Source organism: Danio rerio, chromosome 14, assembly GCF_052040795.2.
Source record: "Danio rerio strain M-AB ecotype USA chromosome 14, GRCz13ab, whole genome shotgun sequence".
Lineage (NCBI taxonomy): Eukaryota > Metazoa > Chordata > Actinopteri > Cypriniformes > Danionidae > Danio > Danio rerio.
This window is the reverse complement of record NC_141034.1, coordinates 25,345,243-25,366,271: the sequence shown is the minus strand read 5'-3', so window position 1 is coordinate 25,366,271 and position 21,029 is coordinate 25,345,243. Positions and strand designations below refer to the sequence as shown.

The 21,029-nt window shown below is 36.8% G+C and overlaps 1 protein-coding gene across 1 annotated transcript; it reads left to right on the top strand.

Annotated features, from left to right (window-relative positions):
* Positions 1–901: 901 nt before the first annotated feature.
* Positions 902–21,015, top strand: ppp2r2cb (protein phosphatase 2, regulatory subunit B, gamma b). The gene is made up of 10 exons (XM_087281463.1): positions 902–1,269; positions 1,660–1,758; positions 5,070–5,167; positions 8,270–8,411; positions 8,594–8,706; positions 8,777–8,954; positions 12,038–12,202; positions 12,697–12,866; positions 14,727–14,818; positions 14,926–21,015. Exons 2-10 carry the CDS (start codon positions 1,701–1,703, stop codon positions 15,251–15,253), a joined length of 1,344 nt encoding a protein of 447 aa, XP_087137589.1. The 5' UTR covers positions 902–1,269; positions 1,660–1,700; the 3' UTR covers positions 15,254–21,015.
* Positions 21,016–21,029: the final 14 nt, after the last annotated feature.

Here is a 21,029-nt window from a genome sequence, read left to right as displayed (position 1 = left end):
AGAAGGTCACTGGTTTAAGGCTCGGCTGGGCCAGTTTTCATTTCTGTGTGGAGTTTACATGTTCTCCCCGTGTTTCCTCACAGTCCAAAGACATGTGCTATAGGTCAATTAAGTAAGCTAAAATTGTCCGTAGTGTTTGAGTGTGACTTAGAGTGTGTGGATGTTTCCCAGTGATGTGTTGCAGCTGGAAGGGCATCCACTGTGTAAAACATTTGCTGGATAAATTAATGTTTCATTCCCCTGTGGCAACTCCTGATTAATAATGGGACTAAATACATTTTTCTTATTATTATTTTAATTAAGAATTTTATTTTTTTATTCAAAATTAAAATTACAAAACTCAATTATTAACTACAGTGTGTTGTGTTTTTCTTTGTTTTAAATGTTAAAATGTCACAAACTTTCAATTAAAAAACTCTTTCTATTGTTTTATTTCTATTACTTTAATATAATCGTAGGTGTAATATTACTACAATAGAAAATTTTTTATTTCTCTCATTTTATCATTTTAAGTAAGTTCAAATAAAAAATAAATTTAAAAAAAACATTTATTTGCAACCTAAACATTGATTTCAGCGCATATACTTTTTGTCCAGTTATCCTCCAGTTTTCTCGCATCTTTATGTAATCACACCAGAGCTTCATGTTTCCTCTCAGACTCGTGCTCTGCTCTCACAGACAGATGCGGTTACCAGGCAACCGCTCCTCTCGTTGTATCAGTGTGATGCTGTAGTGGGGGGTTGCCGCTCAGCGTGATGCTCAGTTGTTCTCTCATTGGCCTCCACTCACTGACCAGTCCCCTCATTGGCCAAGCTCCCGTCACTTAACATCTCTCTCTCTGTGATGTGCGTCGTAGGAGGAGTCTATGCAGCAAAATAGACAGAATCTTCACCCCTCCCTCATTCTTTTGCACAAACATCAGTATGCCTACGCACAGGTCCAGCTGTCATGTGTTTACCTCTGTTTTCAGGAAAAGCCAGCAGGAAAGAATTGACTTCAAGGGGAAGATGCATTCTGACTGAACCTGCTTGTGGTTTTCATTGCATTTTGGCTGATATTCGTGTGGAACTATCCCTCATGAAGCTTTGCAGCAGACCCTGATGCTGATGGAGGAAAAATGGATGGCGTGTTATTCATTCATCACACACATCTTCACAGATATCTTTTGCACACAACGAATCAGAAATGGAACTGAATATGTATCGTACTATATGTACTGAATAATACCAGCATCTGAAAAGGATTACGAGCACAGCGATGTGACTAAAGGTAAGAGTGTTTTCCTGTTCATTTGCATTCTTGTTTTGTTATTTGAATGAGCAAGACTAAGTCTATGATCCTCCTGCTTTTAGGCCAGATGGAGATGTTCAGATATGTGTGTGTGGCAGATCAAGGATTTCCATCATCATAATCTGATGTTTATATTGATGTGGAACAGGATTAGATCAACTAATCTCACATTTAGGCTCATCTTAACACATTAAAAGCCTTCTCTGTGTGTGTGTGTGTGTGTGTGTGTGTGTATGTTTGAATATATTAGTCTTTGGGAATTGGTCCAGCAGAGGGGAGTTGTTCTGGCAGGCATGAAAACACTGGTAGCATGTTCTTGGCTGTCCACTCACATTTTAATGCTCATCATGAAGCTCCGCCTCTTTGCAGGATTGGTAGAGCTGCAGCCCCGCCCTTGGTTCCGTCCCAGAATGCTGAGCCCGGTCCTCTGTTCAGACCTTGCAGCCTTGGAGCCAGAGTACACAGATGGTAACACACACACACACCATCCCATACACATGTGCACAGACACACCATTGCATATACACCATCACACACACATTACTGCAAACACAATATAACATAGACACACACACCCACGCACTAATTCATACACACCATCACATACACACCAGTGCACACATACCATCACATACTCACATTCACACACACCTCTGCATAGATATCATCGCATACACGCACACACACTCCATCATGAAAACCGTCACATACAAATGTGCACACACACACCATTGCATACACACCATCATGCACACTATTACACATACACACACCACTGCATATACACTATCATACAGACACACACACATAAACCACTGCATACACACCATTACATACACACATACTATCAAGCACACATTACACTCACCCTTGCACACACACACACACCATTTCATACACATCATCATTCACACTATCACACACAAACACAACGTTGCCATACAAACATTACACACACATATCATCGCGCACAACATCTTATACATACATGCACATACACACACTTGTGTACATAACATAACACACATGCACACACTATCACACCAACCATCAGACAGACTCCAGTGCATACACACATACCATCACAAAAACACACACAACATCATGCACACCACATAAAAATGTGCACACACACACACCATTCCATACTCACCATCTTGCACACTATCACAAACACACACACATCACAGCATACACAGTATCACAAAGACACACACACATACATAGACCACTGCATACACATCATAATGCACACCATCACATACACCACGGCATGCAAATCATTATACACACATATCATCACGCACATCATCACATACATATGTGCACACACACCATTGTGTACACACCATCACATCAATCATCAAACAAACATAGGCAAACCATCTCACACACACACACACACACACACACACACACACACACACACACACACACACACACGCACACACACACACTCTACTGCATACACACCATCATGGACACCATTTTGCATACAAACACACACTACATTCAAAACACACATGACACACACCATCACACTATCCATCAGACAGACACAACCACACACACCATCACACATACACTCTCACACACACATACACACACACTACTGCATACCATCATAAATACCATCTTACATACAAACACACAAATCAATGAATACACACATCATGCACACACACACACACACACACACAATAACACCATCCATCAGGCAGACACAGACACACCATCCATGAGCACTATCTTACATACGCACACACACGTCACTGCATACACACATCACATGCACACACCATCAAACACCAACTCTCATAACACCAACTCTCATAACACCAACTCTCATAACACCAACTCTAACACCAACTCTCATAACACCAACTCTCATAACACCAACTCTAACACCAACTCTCATAACACCAACTCTCATAAGTCCAACAACCAAAATTTGGACACACTTGATGAAATTTAAGTTTCTTGTTTCTCAAAAAGAAATTAAATTCTTTCAAAACACAAAGGTTTTGTTGAAATCATTAGTTCAGTAGACAAACGTTGATTTCTTTAAGAGGGAATGTTGATGAAGCAGTCAATAAGTGGAAATTTCTTCAGTGCTAGACACAGTATGTTTATAGTGGATGTGTGCAGCTATCATTTTGCCACACTTGCTAAAGGCAGGTGATGTACTAGTCATGGGAAACTGTATGTTCATTATTTTAAAGAAAGAAAGAAAGACAATTATTATTGCCTCTATTATTATTTTATTAAAGACATGTGCTATAGGTAAATTGGATACGCTAAATTGTCTGTCGTGTATAAGTGTGAATGGGAATGCATGGGTGTTTCCCAGTGATGGGTTGCAGGTGGAAAGGTAAAACATACAGTATGCTGGATAAGTTGGCTGTTCAAAAAAGAGAAAAAAGCCGAACAGAAAATAAAATAAATAATAATAAAAATAATAATAATAATAATTATTATTATTATTATTATTATTATTATTATTATTATTATTATTATTATTATTATTATTATTATTATTATTATACATCAGTTAAAATGACAGATCAATTTAATTTTTCCAAATGTTAAATCATAGATCTTTTATTTTGGTAGAAAGCAACTGAGAAACATCTGTTTGGAATTGTTTATCTTTTGTTGACAAAAGATCAATAAACTAGTCTTATTCCTAACTAAAAAATGGTTCTTTGGTAACTACCGGATTTTAATTAGTGAATTTGTTTGACTTTATTTCAGTTAATGTTAATTTTATTTCAAGAAACAAAAAAGGTTGATTGATTGATTGATTGATTGATTGATTGATTGATTGATTGATTGATTGATTGATTGATTGATTGATTGATTGATTGATTGGCTAAATGCACAGATAGTGTTTTTCAGCCAATGATGAACTTCCAGTGAAAGATTTATGTGACTATTTTCAATTTCATACAGTTCCTTCCTTTTACAGCATTGATGTTGTTATTCAAATATTATTTATTATATAGATTTGACCATCCATTTGGTTGTTATAAAAAGCATAAAAGCATAAAAAGAGAGGTTAGCACAAAAACTCTGGGATAAAATAATTTGCATATTTTAAAACCATGGCATGGAAAAATATAATATGATGCAGTGCTTCTTGTGTGGTCTGATACCCTCTTTATATCATATCTCAGCCAGGCTGTTTTTTAAAGATCTTAAATTTGGCGATTTTACATAGGATGAATATTCACCGGAAGCCCTGGGGCTGGCTGATGGAAATTAAAAGTCTGTGTGAATACACCCCATTGCTTGCTTGATTGATTGCTTGATTGCTTGCTTGCTTGATTGATTGATTGATTGATTGATTGATTGATTGATTGATTGATTGATTGATTGATTGATTGATTGATTGATTGATTGATTGATTGATTGATTGAATTTAGACAAATAAGCTTAAATATAATGCCATTAAGATTTAACTGGCTACTTTTTTGAGTTAGGTAGCTAAAGAGGAACAACCTTTGTCTTTGTATCAGTTCAAAATCCATGTAAACATGCACACCTTGTCATTAAAAAAAGTTTTTGGATCTGTGTTCAAATACAAATATGACATCAGTTTACTTTGGCAAGGCACACCTGATCTTTAGCTTCTAATATTTGACTAGGCAAACCTGCAGTTGACAGCACATTTAAATAAACAGAGGCCTGAAAAAAAAATTTTGGTGTTGACCAAAAATGTATTTTGATTCACCTGCTGTCTATTTATTTTTCTTTTTTCCATCTTGTCTGTGATTCAGCTGATGTCATCTCTACGGTGGAGTTTAACCAGACGGGAGAGTTTTTGGCCACGGGTGATAAAGGTGGAAGGGTCGTCATCTTTCAGAGAGAACCACTGGTGAGAGATAAAAATATTTGCAGGTTCACACTTTACACAGACACTAAATTGAAACACAAAGATGAAACACTTTTTAAAATGACCAATACCTTTTAGTTTGTCACTGTACACCATCATTTTTTTGCCATTGTGAGTCGGCGGCAGGTGGTATTTAAATTATAAGAAGAGAAAAACCTTTCATACTTCCGTACAGTGCTCTTTTGTGCACTTTTCCATAAGTTGAGTGAAATGTCATGTTAATTGCAGGAGCAAGAGAAGCTGCTATTATATGTAACAGCAGACTTTTTGTACAATAGTCACAAGCCACAAAAAGAGGGGACAAACTGAAGACAAACCAAAAGCAATAAGTACAAGAGAAAGTTTAGGCATCTGATTTGTTGCCTCGCTGCCCTGTGAGAAGTAGAGTGCATCCGAAAAGTATTCATAGCACTTCACTTTTTTCACATATTTTTATGTTACATCCTTATTCCAAAATGGATAAAGTTCATTTATTTCCTCATAATTCTAAAATTCGGTCACAATATGGTTTCTCCAGAGACAGCAAGTAATTTTACTTTGAATGTACTTTGATGCCTTCATTCTGACACAACAAATGAGTAACTAAATAGGATTTAGTTAAACATCAAGAGCAACTATGGTAATGAATGAATTGAAAATGAATCAGAAGCTCAAGAAAGCAAGCTGAGTAAACTAAATAAAAACAAAATAATGGCATATTTGCATGAAAAAAATTAAGGGTTTCTAATATGAAAAACACCAAATAGATTGTTTGCAAGAAGCTCATTATGACATATGATTACCTTTAAAATACACCCTCTAACTGGTGTAAATATGCAATACATTAATGAATTTTTTTAATGAAATTACATATAATTTGGTATTGTCAAATAAAATGCTGCATTGATGAAATGCAATATGTGGATTTTTACCCAACATTTTTGCTTCCAAATCAAAAAATTTAACATTTTCGCATTTGGCAGAGTTGGATCAGTCGAGCTACGCAAATCTCCAACTACATCGATGAAACAGGCACAATGTGTCTTGTTCATGGTGGTGGCACTATTTTAGTAAACATTCCTATGAGTCATATTACAAGACAGTGGATAGTTCTATAGATTTAAGGACAGTTTGTAACAATGTACTAAAAATTACAAAAAATCCATTTTCATTTATTTATTTTATTATTATAAGAAGGGTTTTTTTTTGTTTCTGAGACTACAAAAATTTGTATTATTATGCTTTTGCTATTGATTTCTGTTAAAGACTTTAAAAACAAAAACTGTTTTATTCTGCTATACGAAGCCAATCAGTCTTTACTATTGTTTGAAGGAGTTGTTGCACCTCAGTTAAATAAAAGTTTCAAAGTCTTTTAAACTTGACATTATTGTTTATTAGTGTTATTTAACCTGCCATTTTCATACCTTATATTTTAAAGTTATATTATGTTTACCGTAAATTGAAGAACATCACAGTTGCCAGTTATTTACTGTGTATTTTACAGATCTCTTAATTATATTGTAAATTGAAAAACATCTTTACTGTTTTTTTAACCATAGATTTCTGTCAACCACAGCTTATAGTTTTTTTCCCCATAAATTCTTTGGTTATTGCTATCATAAACTGAAAAACATTATACTGTATTTTTACAGGATTGTTTTTACAGTGCAGTTCTATAGATTTAAGGACAGTTTGTAACAATGACCTAAAAACTACAAAAATCCAAATTCACACAGTCCCACAAAAACAACGGAATGATTCATATCAAGATGGCTCCGTATAAACTTGGACCCATACACATTCTTTTACATATAATGTAAATAATTAAACAATTAATGACATATATAATATTTGCATGCGCATGACATCACCATGATTAGCACTCATTTTTCCGGTCGTCAGATCTTTTGGCATCCTTTATCTTCCCCTTTCTCCTCCTTTATGTATTGTACATTGCCTAAGCAGTAGACCAGGAGCTTGAGTAAAAAAGAACATTTTTGTTAAATGGGCACAAACTTGAATTCTTATGTATATTGATTTTTATAAATCATTTTAAACTAAAATGTATTCACATAATGTAAACACATGTCACAACATGAAGAATGAGGCCCACATTTTGGATGTGATTTTTTAGGTTTATCCCGCATACTTAGGAGCATTTTGATGTCACTAAAAATACGTACATACAGTTGAAGTCAGAATTATTAGCCCCCCTGAGTTATTAACCCTCATATGTGTATTTTTCCCCCCAAGTTCTGTTTATCAGAGAGATTTTTTTAGCACATTTCTTAACAAAATAGTTTTTATAACTAATCTCTAATAACAGATTTATTTTATCTTTGCCATGATGACAGTAAATAATGTTTGACTAGATATTTCTCAAGACACTTCTATACAGCTTAAAGTAACAATTAAAGGCTTAACTAGGTTAATTAGGTTACCTAGGCAGGCTAGAAAAATTACTATCGAAAAAATAGCTTAAAGGGGCTAATAATTTTGACCATAAAATGTTTTTAAAAAAAATTTAAAACTGATTTATTGCTGAAATAAAACAAATAAGACTTTTCACCAGAAGAACAAATATAATCAGACATACTGTGAAAATTTCCTTGCTCTGTTAAACATCGTTTTGGAATTATTTTAAAAAAAATATATATATATATATAATAATTTTAATAATTTTATAATTATTCTAACTTTATCTGTATACCGTACATGCATGGCACATTTTAATGAGCCATTTTTATCACATTACCTTTAACCTATAATTATAATATTTACTCTACTTTGATAACTTTACAGAAAGCAGCAAAATAATCATAATAATAAAAAAGCAAGATGGGAAAGTATGAATGTAAAGTAAAAGAATCCAAAGTAAAGAATCCAAAGTAAAGAATGTTGGATACTAGTAACTTTTAACTTTTTTAGTATTTTTAAAACGTCCTTCACAATATTTCATTTTGTATTCAACCAAAAACATCATCAAGTTTTGACCCTTTAAGGATTAATAAATGAGTAATATGTAAACTATTCCAAATGAACTATCCCAAATAATGAATTCATGCTAATGACTGTCATTTTTACCCCGTTACCTCTCTCTTTCAGGGCGAGTATAATGTGTATAGTACATTTCAGAGTCATGAGCCTGAATTCGATTACCTGAAAAGTTTAGAGATTGAAGAGAAAATCAACAAGATTCGCTGGCTGCCTCCACATAACCCCGCCCACTTCCTCCTTACCACCAATGGTCAGTCTGAATAAAATTGCTTCACGCAATCCTAAATCACAACAATGCTCAGTGTTTAAGAATAGCATCATTGTGTGTGTGTGTGTATGTGTGTGTGTGTGTGTGTGTGTGTGTGTGTGTGTGTGTGTGTGTGTGTGTGTGTGTGTGTGTGTGTGTGTGTGTGTGTGTGTGTGTGTTTTCAGATAAGACCGTAAAGCTGTGGAAGGTGAGTGAGAGAGACAAGCGGGCAGAAGGGTATAATCTCCGAGATGAGGAGGGCCGGCTGAAGGACCTCTCTACAATCACCACTCTGCAAGTGTGTAGTCTCCTTTACGTTCTGTCTTCTGTTTCTTCTTAATCTCTAATGCAAGTCTCTGCTGGTGTAGGTCCCTGTCCTGCGGCCAATGGATCTCCTGGTGGAGGCATCTCCACGACGTGTCTTTGCTAACGCACATGCATATCACATCAACTCCATCAGCGTCAACAGCGACTGTGAGACATACCTATCAGCCGATGACCTGAGGATTAACCTGTGGCATCTCAGCATCACTGACCGTAGCTTCAGTATCCTTATTAATCTCAGTGTAAGACAGAGAACTACACACTCAACCACAATCCCTGAAGGGCCGCAGATCTGCATAGTTTAGCTCCAACCACTTCCAACTCACACCTGCTTAACAATCATCTCTGTAGTAGTCTTGAACACCTTGATTATTTGGATCAGCTGTGTTTGATTAAAGTTGGAGCAGAACTGCACAGAGCTGCGACCCTCTAGGAATCCAGTTTGAGACCTTTGCACTACTTAATACTCAGGAATGGAAACAGCAAACAACGTATTGAAATGAAAAATGTGTGTGAGTGAGAAAAGTATGTCAGCTTAATATTTAAAATAGAACAGATCTATTATGCACTTTTCTAAGGAGTTAAAACCCAGTCGTGTGTGTGTGTGTGTCAACAGTGTGTGAATATAGCCAGCCTCTAATGGTAAAAATTCATAACAATAACATTTGCTAAAAGCAGTCTGCAGAAACACTTTGATTAAGATTCTTCCTTTGTGCATGTCGTATAAGGGGAAAAATTAGTGATGATCTCTGCCTCATTAGCATAAACAGCCCTGAGTGAGAAGCAGCCATTTGTAATAAATTTACCAGCTGAAGATAATGTCAGCGACTAACTGTGTGTTCACACCGAAGGCTGCAAAATCGTCAAAGTAACCAGAAGTCATTACATTTTAATGAGAATATAACGGCAATAAGTGGCGAGGAGCGGCGCATGCCGACTTTATCGGTGTGGCCGTTGAAATTAGGTAAACTTTATGGTAAAGAGCTTTGGTGCAGTTCAGCGGCAAGCAATCACAATGTAGAAGTCCACCACTTGAGAGGATTGCAGTGAACTTTAGTTCCAACCAGAGTTATTCCCAAGGGTTTTAATATTGCGGTTACCAGATTTCCAATTATTTGCAATGTTTTCTTGCAGGGACTTAATAAGAAGTTACTGATGAGTTACTGATGTGCATTAATGTTATATATGTTTTTTTTTTAAAAAGCTGAAATCTCATGTACAGTACACAACAGTATAGCTGCTTCAGAATATTTCAGACAAATAAACACATATTGGATAAGTGGAGCAAAGCCACAGCGCACACAACAACTTGATATTTTAGTTATATGAGTTTGATAAGGTGCACACAATTTTCATGCTAGAAAGCACTTTTTAATGCAGGAATGCAAGTGATATGCTGTAACGTCCTCCCTAAATGCGAGATGAAGGTAGCAAATTTTGACTCTCTTGCTGCCAAAGCTGTAAACACACAGTAAAAGGCATTATAAATGTGGAGTTTTAGGGTGCACAAATGAACACTGCAGTCTCCATAGACTGAGCCCTTTTCTGAGATACTTCTTTTAACATTTTGAGTTCTGTTTTTTAAAATCTGCCATTATGCTGACACACAGGCATTTGTAGCTCTGCCCTATTTTGAAATGAGCACAATCTTAAACTAAATTTTAAGCAACAGTCACCAAAACAGCACAATTGGGATCAAAGCCTAAAAGGGACAATTTCAAATAGTTGCATCAGAGACTTATTTTACATCTTGTTAAAAGGGTAATAATAGGTGCCCATTAAAGGAATAGTTCACTCAAAAAAAAAATATTCCAAAACTTTGAGACCATTGTTTGTCTTTAGAACACAAATTAAGATATTTTAGATAAAATTTGAGAGCATCCCCATCTTCCTTTAAGACAGTCCAGAGATTTTCAAAGTCTAGAAAATATTAATAAACATCCTCAAAACAGACCATTGTTCAATAGGAATATTATCACGCTACAAAAATACTTTTGTGCTCACAACAAACCAATAAATGACTAATAATGTTCTTTTTATTCATGTCATACTCTATTGAATTGCTGACATATTACCCTGGATGCAGCTATTCTTTGTTACAAACAGAGGAATTTGCACTCAAGTGTTCAGGAGGAAGGGTTAAATACATCAGTGCTCATAAACACCTGCCCTATACATGACACTGAAGAGAATAAACTGTTGAAGAAAGCCGTTAATTTTGGTTTATGTGTAAACAATACATATTTTTGTAGCTTCATAATATTCAGACTATGAAGGCATATGGGGTTACCAAACTTGTTCCTGGAGGGTCGTTGTCCTGTACAGTTTTGTTCCAAACACACCTGAACAAGCTAGAGAAGGTTTTAGGTTTATTTGAAATTTCCAGACAGGTGTGTTGAGGCAAGTTGGAAATAAACTCTGCATGGTTGGTTTTGAGGATGCTTGATACCTTTATGGACTTTGACCGAGTAGGGATTATTTAATTTGTGTCCCTAATAAGAATGATAGTCTCCGTGGTTTGGCTGTGGTTTTTGAAAGAACTAACCATTTAATAATTTGTAAATTTGCTTCTGAAAAGTGAAGTAACTTTGTTCACAATGAAATTTGACCAGTCGTTTCCTTTATTTTTGTCCCACCAATATAAAAAATAGCCAGAACTAAATGCCACCAATAAAACCACAAACAAAAATCCTGAAATCAGGCGAAAAAAAAATTTATTATAACAAACTGATCTGTTTAAATCAGTTCTCATTTTCCACTTGTCAGTTGCTTAATTAATTTTAATGTAAAATTTTAAAAGAACATAGGCCTACTTGTTGCTAGACAAAGTTTTCTCTCCTTTCTTGAGTTTCACACACATATTTCTTTGGAAGTCTGTATTATTTATAATTACAATAATACACAAAACTTAAAAAATTAAGAACTTGATGAAGTGGAATGCACTTCAGAACTCCACAGAGAGGATTTCCTGATTCGAAGTGCTCATTTAAGTTCACATATAGGTCTAAAATCAAAGTGGAACTCATCCAAAGCTGATTTTGAGTCAGCAAAATAGAGTTAAGGGAAATGTATAAGTAAGTGGAATGCATCCTGTATGAACAATAGACTAAATAACCCAGTTTCATGACCCAAAAACTTTTAACTCAAGTTTAAAAACACAACCCTGCATTTTTCACTTTTTTTTTTTTTTTTTTTTTTTGTAGTCAGAAGTTTTGAATGTTTGCCAGGGTGTTGCAATGCTTTTTCTGAAATACTGTTGACATCAATTCTTAGTGTGTTGGGATTCCTCATTGAATTCCTCTCAGATATTGTCGATCTGAAGCCAGAAAACATGGAGGACATGAGTGAAGTGATCACCGTGGCAGAGTTTCACCCTCACCACTGCCACCTTCTGGCCTTCAGCAGCAGCACAGGAACTACACGCCTCTGTGACATGAGAGCCCGCGCACTCTGCGACCAACACGCCAAACGTAAGCCACACATCTGCATTAAATACCAGATGGTACAGCCAAGTAGGACATTTTCATGGGTGAACATAATCTGTCGGTCTTGAAACAACATCCCTGTCAACCATAACCTATAACTTCCACAGGGAAAAACCAGAGGAAATTCCCTCATTCCTAAACCTAGCATGAAAATTAGACTGGGTTGACTGAAATGTTGTTCCAAGACAGCCCTGCTGAAAAAAGAGGGGTCATTATGGAATTTGTAATGGTTTAAACGGATATAATGGAATTTGTTTTTATTAAAACTGTAATGGTTTGGGTCTCCACCATAGACTGTAAAAGTTCTCCACTCGTCATTTTTGCCTTACAGTTCGCTTAAAAACAAAATGGTGTTAAAGTTTAAAACCAGTGTTGGGTAAAGTAAATACAGTATTTTACAATATTGAGTCAGCTTTTTTATATAATATAAAAATATTATAAAAGTGAATGTGTTTGTGTATGTTTATATGTGCTGTTAGTGTTTGAAGAGGCGGTGGATCCGACTCGCCGGTCGTTCTTCTCAGAGATTGTTTCCTCGGTGTCAGATGTCAAGTTCAGTCACAGCGGCCGGTACCTGCTCACCAGAGATTACCTCACCGTTAAAGTCTGGGACCTCAACATGGAAAATAAACCGGTGGAAGTATACCAGGTAGCCTATCTCGCATGCTCCCTTACTTGCACACACAAAAATTCACAGTGTTTAAGTTTGAAGGGATTCAAGCCTCACTAATATAAAAATAAATGTACTTTGTGTTCAGACATTTGTAATACTAACGTTACCACTGGTTTTAAATTTTTAGGTAAAAAAATGTAAGTGTGATAAGATAAAGACAGTCAAAAAAGTTTTTTTTTAAATATTACTGTCTAAAATGTTATAAAATAAATTAAAGTTAAAGGTTAAAATTATCTAAACTTACTAATGTATTTTCATCTAAGATTAAATTATATTTAGCATGAATTAGCATATTTCTCTTATATTGAATTGGATTAAAATGAAAAACTTTTAAAAGTTTAGTTAGCCATTTCAGTCGAAACAAATGTTAAAAAATAATTAAATACATAATAAAAACAAATGTACCATTTGTTTGGCAATTACTTAAAATTTTTATTTTATAATCAAAATAGATGCGTATGGTTATATAGCCTTTCCCATAAAACGAAAATGCTCAGTTTCTTCTAATTTACAATTTATAGTTGTTTCTGAGTAAAACATTATTTTTAGTTTTATTCAGTTTTATTTTGCATTCAAATGGTCCATGTTTATTTTATTTATATTCAAATTTAACTACAGAAGAGTTAAGATGTCAAGCTTTAGTGGAGTAACCCTGATTTGCAATCACAACTTCACCTGAAGTGAAATCTAAATGTTCTCTAATAATGAATTAAAGTATAAATATAAACTTAAAAAATAGTTGACTAAAGAAAATCAAATAAATAAATAAAAATCATATATATTTTAATTTAAATGAAGTTTATTCCTAAACTAATTTCCAGAGGACCACATGCTTATGATTGCTTGCAGCCGGTCCCGCATTATTCAATTTATGATTCACCAATCAGACGATTCCTAAGCCACTGTAAATACGCCTAATTTCCATAGGCATCTTCGTTTTAAAGAATCCCCTTCTTCCACCCCTACTCCTTCTCCTTTTGTAGATGTGTGGCACAGCAGCCCAGTGGTTAGCACTGTTGCCTCACAGCAAGAACGTCACTGGTTCTAGCCCTTACCAAGCCAGCCGACGTTTCTGTGCAGAGTTTGCACATTCTCCCCATCCTCATGTGGGTTTCCCCCGGGTTCCCCGGTTTCCTCCCACTGTCCAAAAACATGCAACCTAAGATAATTGACTAATCCAAATCGGCACCATAGACATGCTCCTATATATATATATACAGCTTTGTTTAAAAAGACACTTGAAAATGTTGTTTCTCTTGGTTTACAATTTATAGTAGGTTCTAAGTAAAACATTATTTTTGTTTTATTCTAAAACTTTTTTTGTATAAAAAGTTTTGATGTTTATATTATTTATATTTAACTTTAACTTTAGAAGAGCTTCAAAGTCAATATTTAGTGGAATAACTAAGAAAAACATTTGTCATTCTGAGCAGCTGTAGTTTTCTGGAAGAAATGACAATTATTAATAATAATTATTTATTCTAATATGGAAGAAATGTAATGTTAATAAAAACAAATATTAACATTACTTATCATTAACATTAGCATACCTAATAATTCATTAAGATTGAGTAATTTACTTAATTCAAGAGTGCCCAAACTTGGACTCCTGGACGGCCGGTGTCCTGCAGAGTTTAACTTCCAACTTTCTTCAACACACCTGCCTGGAAGTTTCTAGTATACATTGAAAGAGCTTTATTAGCTGATTCAGGTGTCTCTAATTGGGGTTGGAACTACACTTTGCAAGTTTGTGCACCTCTGACTTGTTTTTAATGTTTGTTTGGTTTTTTTGAGTTTTCAGTCTTTTTCTGTCACATCTTTGCTTCTTGCTTTCAGGTCCACGACTACTTGCGAACCAAACTGTGCTCTTTATATGAAAGCGATTGTATTTTTGACAAGTTTGAATGTGCCTGGAACGGAACAGACAGGTGAGGCCATAACCCTTGCAACATCACCTTTGACCTCTGAAATGCATACTGGAGCGGATCCAGCTGCTCTGCATATGTTCTTTCTCAATCCTTCTCTTCCTGTGCAGCGTGATAATGACAGGGGCTTACAACAACTACTTCCGAATGTTTGACCGGGCGAGTCGACGTGACGTCACTCTGGAGGCCAGTCGGGAGGTTTGTAAGAGACGGGCGGTTCTGCAGCCGCGCCGGGTCTGTGTGGGCAAAAAACGAAAAGAGACTGACGTCAGCGTGGACAGTCTGGACTTCAGGAAGAAAATCCTCCACACCGCCTGGCATCCCAAAGAAAACATCATCGCCATCGCTGCCAGCAACAACCTCTACATTTTTCAAGACAGACTGACACCCAACGGACATCATAATACGCCCGAAATACAAAGTGCACCTCCCAAATGACGATCCTTCTGTAAAAGTTACAGATTTCTTGCCCTTTATTGTCAGTTTGGATCTGAAAATCAGTGTCTGCCGCATCTCATAAACTATTATGTACACGTATAACCCCAACAGTTGAATATCGCATACGTATAACTGTGGTCCTGAACGAGAACGTATCTCTCAGATTCAGTGCTATAGCATGGCATGCAGTATGAACACTCGGGTTAGATAATGTTCAGCTTCCCCGAATCATTCAGATCGCACATGCATGTTTACAAAGCTGTTTGCTCATAAACAGGGCTTATTTATGACGATTGTATACAAATCAGAGCCTTTACAATGCTTTACGACGCTCTGCAGTGCTTGTGTAGAATTAAGTGTCTCTTCGTTCTTCTCAGGCTTGAGTTTTCTTCGGTTTTCTTTGGTTTGACAAACTGCTCAGGGACTCTCAAAGGCCTCTTCCTATGTTCAATGGCAAAACGCACCAAAACGAAATCCAGAACAAGCAGAGGACAGGATGCGGGAATTATGGAGGTCTGCTGAGAGACATTGCTGGAAGGAAAACAGCATGTGCAGGGATCAGTTTCAATGCTGAGTCATCACCGCTCCCACCTCAATGTGTAACAGAGCATTCCCAATTGAATGCTTTTGACCATGTACTTACAGGAGTTTGCTGACTGGTGCAACGATGATTTGTTTTAAAGATGTAGCTCAGCCAAAACATGAGAATGAAATTCTCACCCTTGTGCCATTCCAAATACATTTCATTTTCTTCCTTTTGTGGAACACAAAAAGAGAATATTAGCTGAATGTTCACGCTGCTCTTTTCCACACAATGAAAACATACTGAAGTTCTTCAGGATGAGTCATTGTGCTTTAAAACTGGAGAAGTTATTAGGACTAAACGAATGCCATTAATTTCATTTAACCTAATTATCCGCTTGTTAAGTGTGACGTCATGGGAGCGGTTTCTGGATTCAAGTGCTCTATCAAACTGTATGGGGAGACTTATTAAATGGTAATAATAAACGTTTATAAAGCGATGCTTAATATCCAATAGCCAGAAAGAGATACATTTTTTATAAATTATTAAAAATTTGTTATGTATGAAGCAGCAATTCCAGAGACTGGTGTGTACACCATGAGTTTATATAAAATTCAATTTAATGTGTGATATGACTAAAAAGTGGCCATAAACGAATATTTTTACAATTCAAATGAGTAGCGGCTCGGACCCAGACAGTATTTCATATATTACGACTTAACAAGCGGATACGAATATGTGCAGACGCACAATACAGAGTAGAACAAGAGTTCGCAACCCTTCCTGCAGGCACAGTACGTCAACATGACGTCATATTGACGTTGTACCCCAATGTACACACAATGTCATGGAGACGTTGGATTTTTGAAAATTAGGTCAATGCCAACGTCCACCCTAAAATCAACGTCTAATCATGTTACACCTTGTGTGGACGTTACCACTATGATGTCTATCAGATGTTGGATTTTCCAACACAACCTAAAATAGACCAAATATCAACGTAGTTGCACTTCATTATTGGACGTCAAAAAAAGTTGTCTTTGAAGACATTAATTTTGTAATGACCTGAATCTAACCTAATATTAACATCTTCTGATTTTGTGTGCGGTGGTGCAGTAGGTAGTGCTGTCGCCTCACAGCAAAAAGGTTGCTGGTTCGAGCCTTGGCTGGTTCAGTTGGCGTTTCTGTGTGGGGTGTGCATGTTCCCCCTGCGTATGTGGGTTTCCTCCCGGTGCTCCGGTTTCCCCCACAGTCCAAAGACATGTGGTACAGGTGAATTGGGTAGGCGGAATTGTCCGTATTGTATGAGTGCGAATGGGTGTGTATGGATGTTTCCCAGAGACGGGTTGCGGCTAAAAAGGCATCCGCTGCGTGAGGTTAGCTGTTCATTCTGCTGTGGTGACGCCAGAATAATAAAGAGACTAAGCTGAAAAGAAAATTAATAAATGATGTTTGTGCCTGCTGGGCTTGTTCCTGGAGATTTACCTGCCTACAGCGTTCCGCTCCAACCTTGATCAAACACACATGAACCAATTAATTAACACCTGAACAGCACTTGGTAACTACAGGCAGGTGTGTTTAATATGGGTTGCAACTGACATCTGCAGGAAGGTAGATCTCTAGGAACAGGGTTGAGCACCTCTGGTGTAGCGCATGGGTCTCAAACTCAATTCCTGGAGGGCCGCAGCTCTGCACAATTTTGCTCCAACCCTAATCAAGCACAGCTGATCCAATCAATCAAGGTGTTCAAGACTACTATGCTGTGTCCTAATTCACATACTTTTCCTTCACAAAAAAAGTATCTACTTTTAGGGTGTAGTATATATACTTTTGAGTGTGTAACAGAAAAGTATGCAAGCTTTTAGACAAAATGAGATCTTTGAATTGCTGGATTATTATATAGATCCATTTCACTTCAGTCAGTCACTCGTTATGTTCTAGGGCTGCACAGTGGTTTGATAGCTAGCACTGTTGTCTTACATCAAGAAGGCCCCCAGATTAAGCTCCGGCAGAGACGGCAGGCTGTGTAGAGTTTGCATGTTCTCTTTGTGTCAGCGTGGGTTTACTGTGGGTGCTCTGGTTTTCTCCTATAGACATGCAGGTTAGGCAAATGAAAAATTCTAAATTGTCCCTCCGCCAACTTAAGTGTAAAGTCGGTCGCACTCCTGGATAAGAAGCATATAGAGCCGCATTTGTGACAACTAAGGGTAACGCATGCCATACAGTATTAAATATAAGACTCTGTCACTCTGTGTAATTTGAACAGCGTACATTAACCATGCGTTCACACGGCCACCAGCAAGTGTTAAAAGTAGCCGGAAGTCATTCATTTTAACTGCCCAGTGCATTTTGGTTGATAAAATCAGCTCAACTTTGTGGTTATAAGCTATGATGTGGTTCAGCAACATATCGGAATTTACGAGTCAACCGCTTGAGAGGGTATACAGAATATACAGTCCAATAAACGTTGGTTCCGACCACATTAGTTCCCAAGCAAAACAAAGCACAGAGGTTGATTAATATTAAAGTTTCCCAGGTTGTACTGTAGGATGCACACAAATTAGCGTTAACGTGAAGCCCAAGACTATTAAACGTCTTCCATAAATGGCATGTTAAAATCAGTGTAGCGCTTAAAAATGAACATAAAAGCCTAAACACTTTTAATTTAATTGATTTATTTAATTCAAAAGCATGTAAACATATTCGACTGTTAGTGCCAGTGGCAGGTCAGTTACTTTGAATGTAGAGCAATGTTGGCAAGGTGGCCAGAGTGAATGCTAACAGTCTCGCTGGCAGCAGTGTAAATGCACGTTAAGGGTCCGTGTCCACCAAAGCGTTTTAATTACAGAAACATAAGCAGAGCTTTTTTTCTGTTGTTGTCATTGGAAGCGCCGTGATTTTAAAACACTAGCAGTGTAGCCAGGCACTGAGCATCGACATTGTTCTACTCTGCGGAGAGCTTTGTTTTTAAAAGTTTTGACAGTAGAGAAGCACTCACTGCTGAATGTTTTTAGAACAGTGCTCACAGAAACACTTCGGTTGACACACGCCTTAATAGAAAACAATGTTTAGAATTTTAAAAGACATGGTGTGGCATAGCATGTCTGCTATGGGACCCTCTAAAACAGTGGTCCTCAACTTTATTATCACCATAGATGGCCAACGCAACAATTTTACCACAGACCTGGGGGGTTCGTATGCTGTAGGTTGCTAGGCGACTGATCAGTTCTGTGTTTGTCTGAGATAATTAGTCCACTGAAATATGCATATTCCATACAAGCTGAAGCTGATCGGTCAGTTCTTGTCACGTGACTCGCAGTGCACTCGTGGAATTCATTCACTGGGTGCATCTGGAAGGCACGAGCATGTCACGCCGCTTGTTTAAGCAAGCCACATGGCCATTTTAAACAACAAATTAAAAAGCTGCCGTCATTTGTGATCTCCAGCAGCTGATCTTCCTGCACAGCCATGGTGGATTAATCTGATTTGTTGACAAATGAGTTGCGAATCCATTCCTTGGCTGTGCGCCGGTCCTTCACTTTTCGCCTTAGCAAAGAAACTTTCCAAAGACGTCAATTTCTTACTCATTTTACTGCTTGTGGGGCACTCAAGTGACCCAGATGTAACTGAAAGATTACAGTTCAGTATTTCAATTTCATTTTTCCAAATAAGAGACTTTTCAAAATAAAAGATTGTTCAGACTCAGATAATAAATAAAACTGAATTAATTAATGATTTCTTGTGCGGCCCGGTACTAATTGATCCATGACTGCTCTAAAGTTTACTTGCATTCCATTTCACTTGCAGACTGTGTACCAAATTGGATGTGTCAATCTCCCAATGGCACTTCAAAAACAGGCACTTCAGATTACTTCCATTTTAATTTTACAGTCTTTCAGTGTTCCAAATGAGATCTGTTTCCTAACAGCACTGCAAAGGGAAAACATTTATGGCCACCCTACTGAAGGGTTGTTCCATAAGGCAACTTCATATCAGCCTTCAGACCACAGGATTACTGATTACTGGGTGTGTTCCGCTTTACTGTCACACACACTCATGCTGTGTTCCAAAAGAGATCAGTTCAGCTACAATATTGAGGATTACTCAAAACCAACCATTTTTATGGAGGTTTTTTTTCCCAAATATTAATTTTGTGGAGTGAATGACAGAGAAATGCTCTGAAGGGTAAGCCTTTTAAAGGGATTAGGGCATAGGGAGGAACTGTTCGACAGATATTTTCTTTGACATATTTTATGGAGTGTAGTGTATTTTTGAAAAAGAGCAGGGCTTGGATCTCTATCCATTGGCTGTTGAGTGGTAGGAGGCTAATATGAAATGTGAACTAAAGTCCAGAGTGTGCTTCGTTTATGCATACTTCTCTGATGATGAAATTCAAGATCACTACAAACTGACTGGATGTAGGAAAGGGGTGGAATCTATGCAAGATAATTAATTAAAAAACCTATTGTTTGACCAAAAAATCAAGTTATGATTGAAAATGATGATGTCAGCTACCCCCTACCAGCCCATAATGCTATTATCAGTATTACTTATAGTATCAGTATTACTAATTTGTGCCAAGGAAATGACTTATGTTGGTGTGACTTATACTTTAACAGCATTAAAATTTGTGCCCAGCAAACAATTTTGTGTTTAATAGACGTCTGATAGACATCTAAATGTGGTTAGCTTGGCTAAAGCATGGCTAAACTTGGGCTGTTAGTGAAAATCTATAGACATCTAAGAATAGCCCAAAACTAGACTAGTCCTCAAATAAAAAGATTAGTCAGATTTTATATGTGTGGTCATTCATCTGTTTATTTGATGGCTAGTCTAGTTTTGGACTATTCTTAGACGTCTATTATTTAGCCTTGTTTTAGCCTAGATGAGTATGTTTAGACATCTATTAGACATACTAATTGCTAACTGGGTAGTAACTATACTTATGGAAAAAAAAAGCGTGAACATTCTTCAAAACGTCTCCTGTTGTCAAAGCTTTGGAACAACATGAGGCCGAATAAACAATGACATACATTTGTACGAACAAATTCTTCAAGGCAAACTAAATTACAGCATCATTCCCCTGTATGAACTCCTTTCAGCATGATGCCTGGTTGGTACTTTTTGATGTGCATTGTTTATATTACAGAACTAATGTCCACAAGAGGGCGTTGACAGTGAATGTGTTTATATTCTGATATGGGTTCGAATACAAAGGAAAACGTGAACCGAAACCAAACTGTTTCTTTTGTC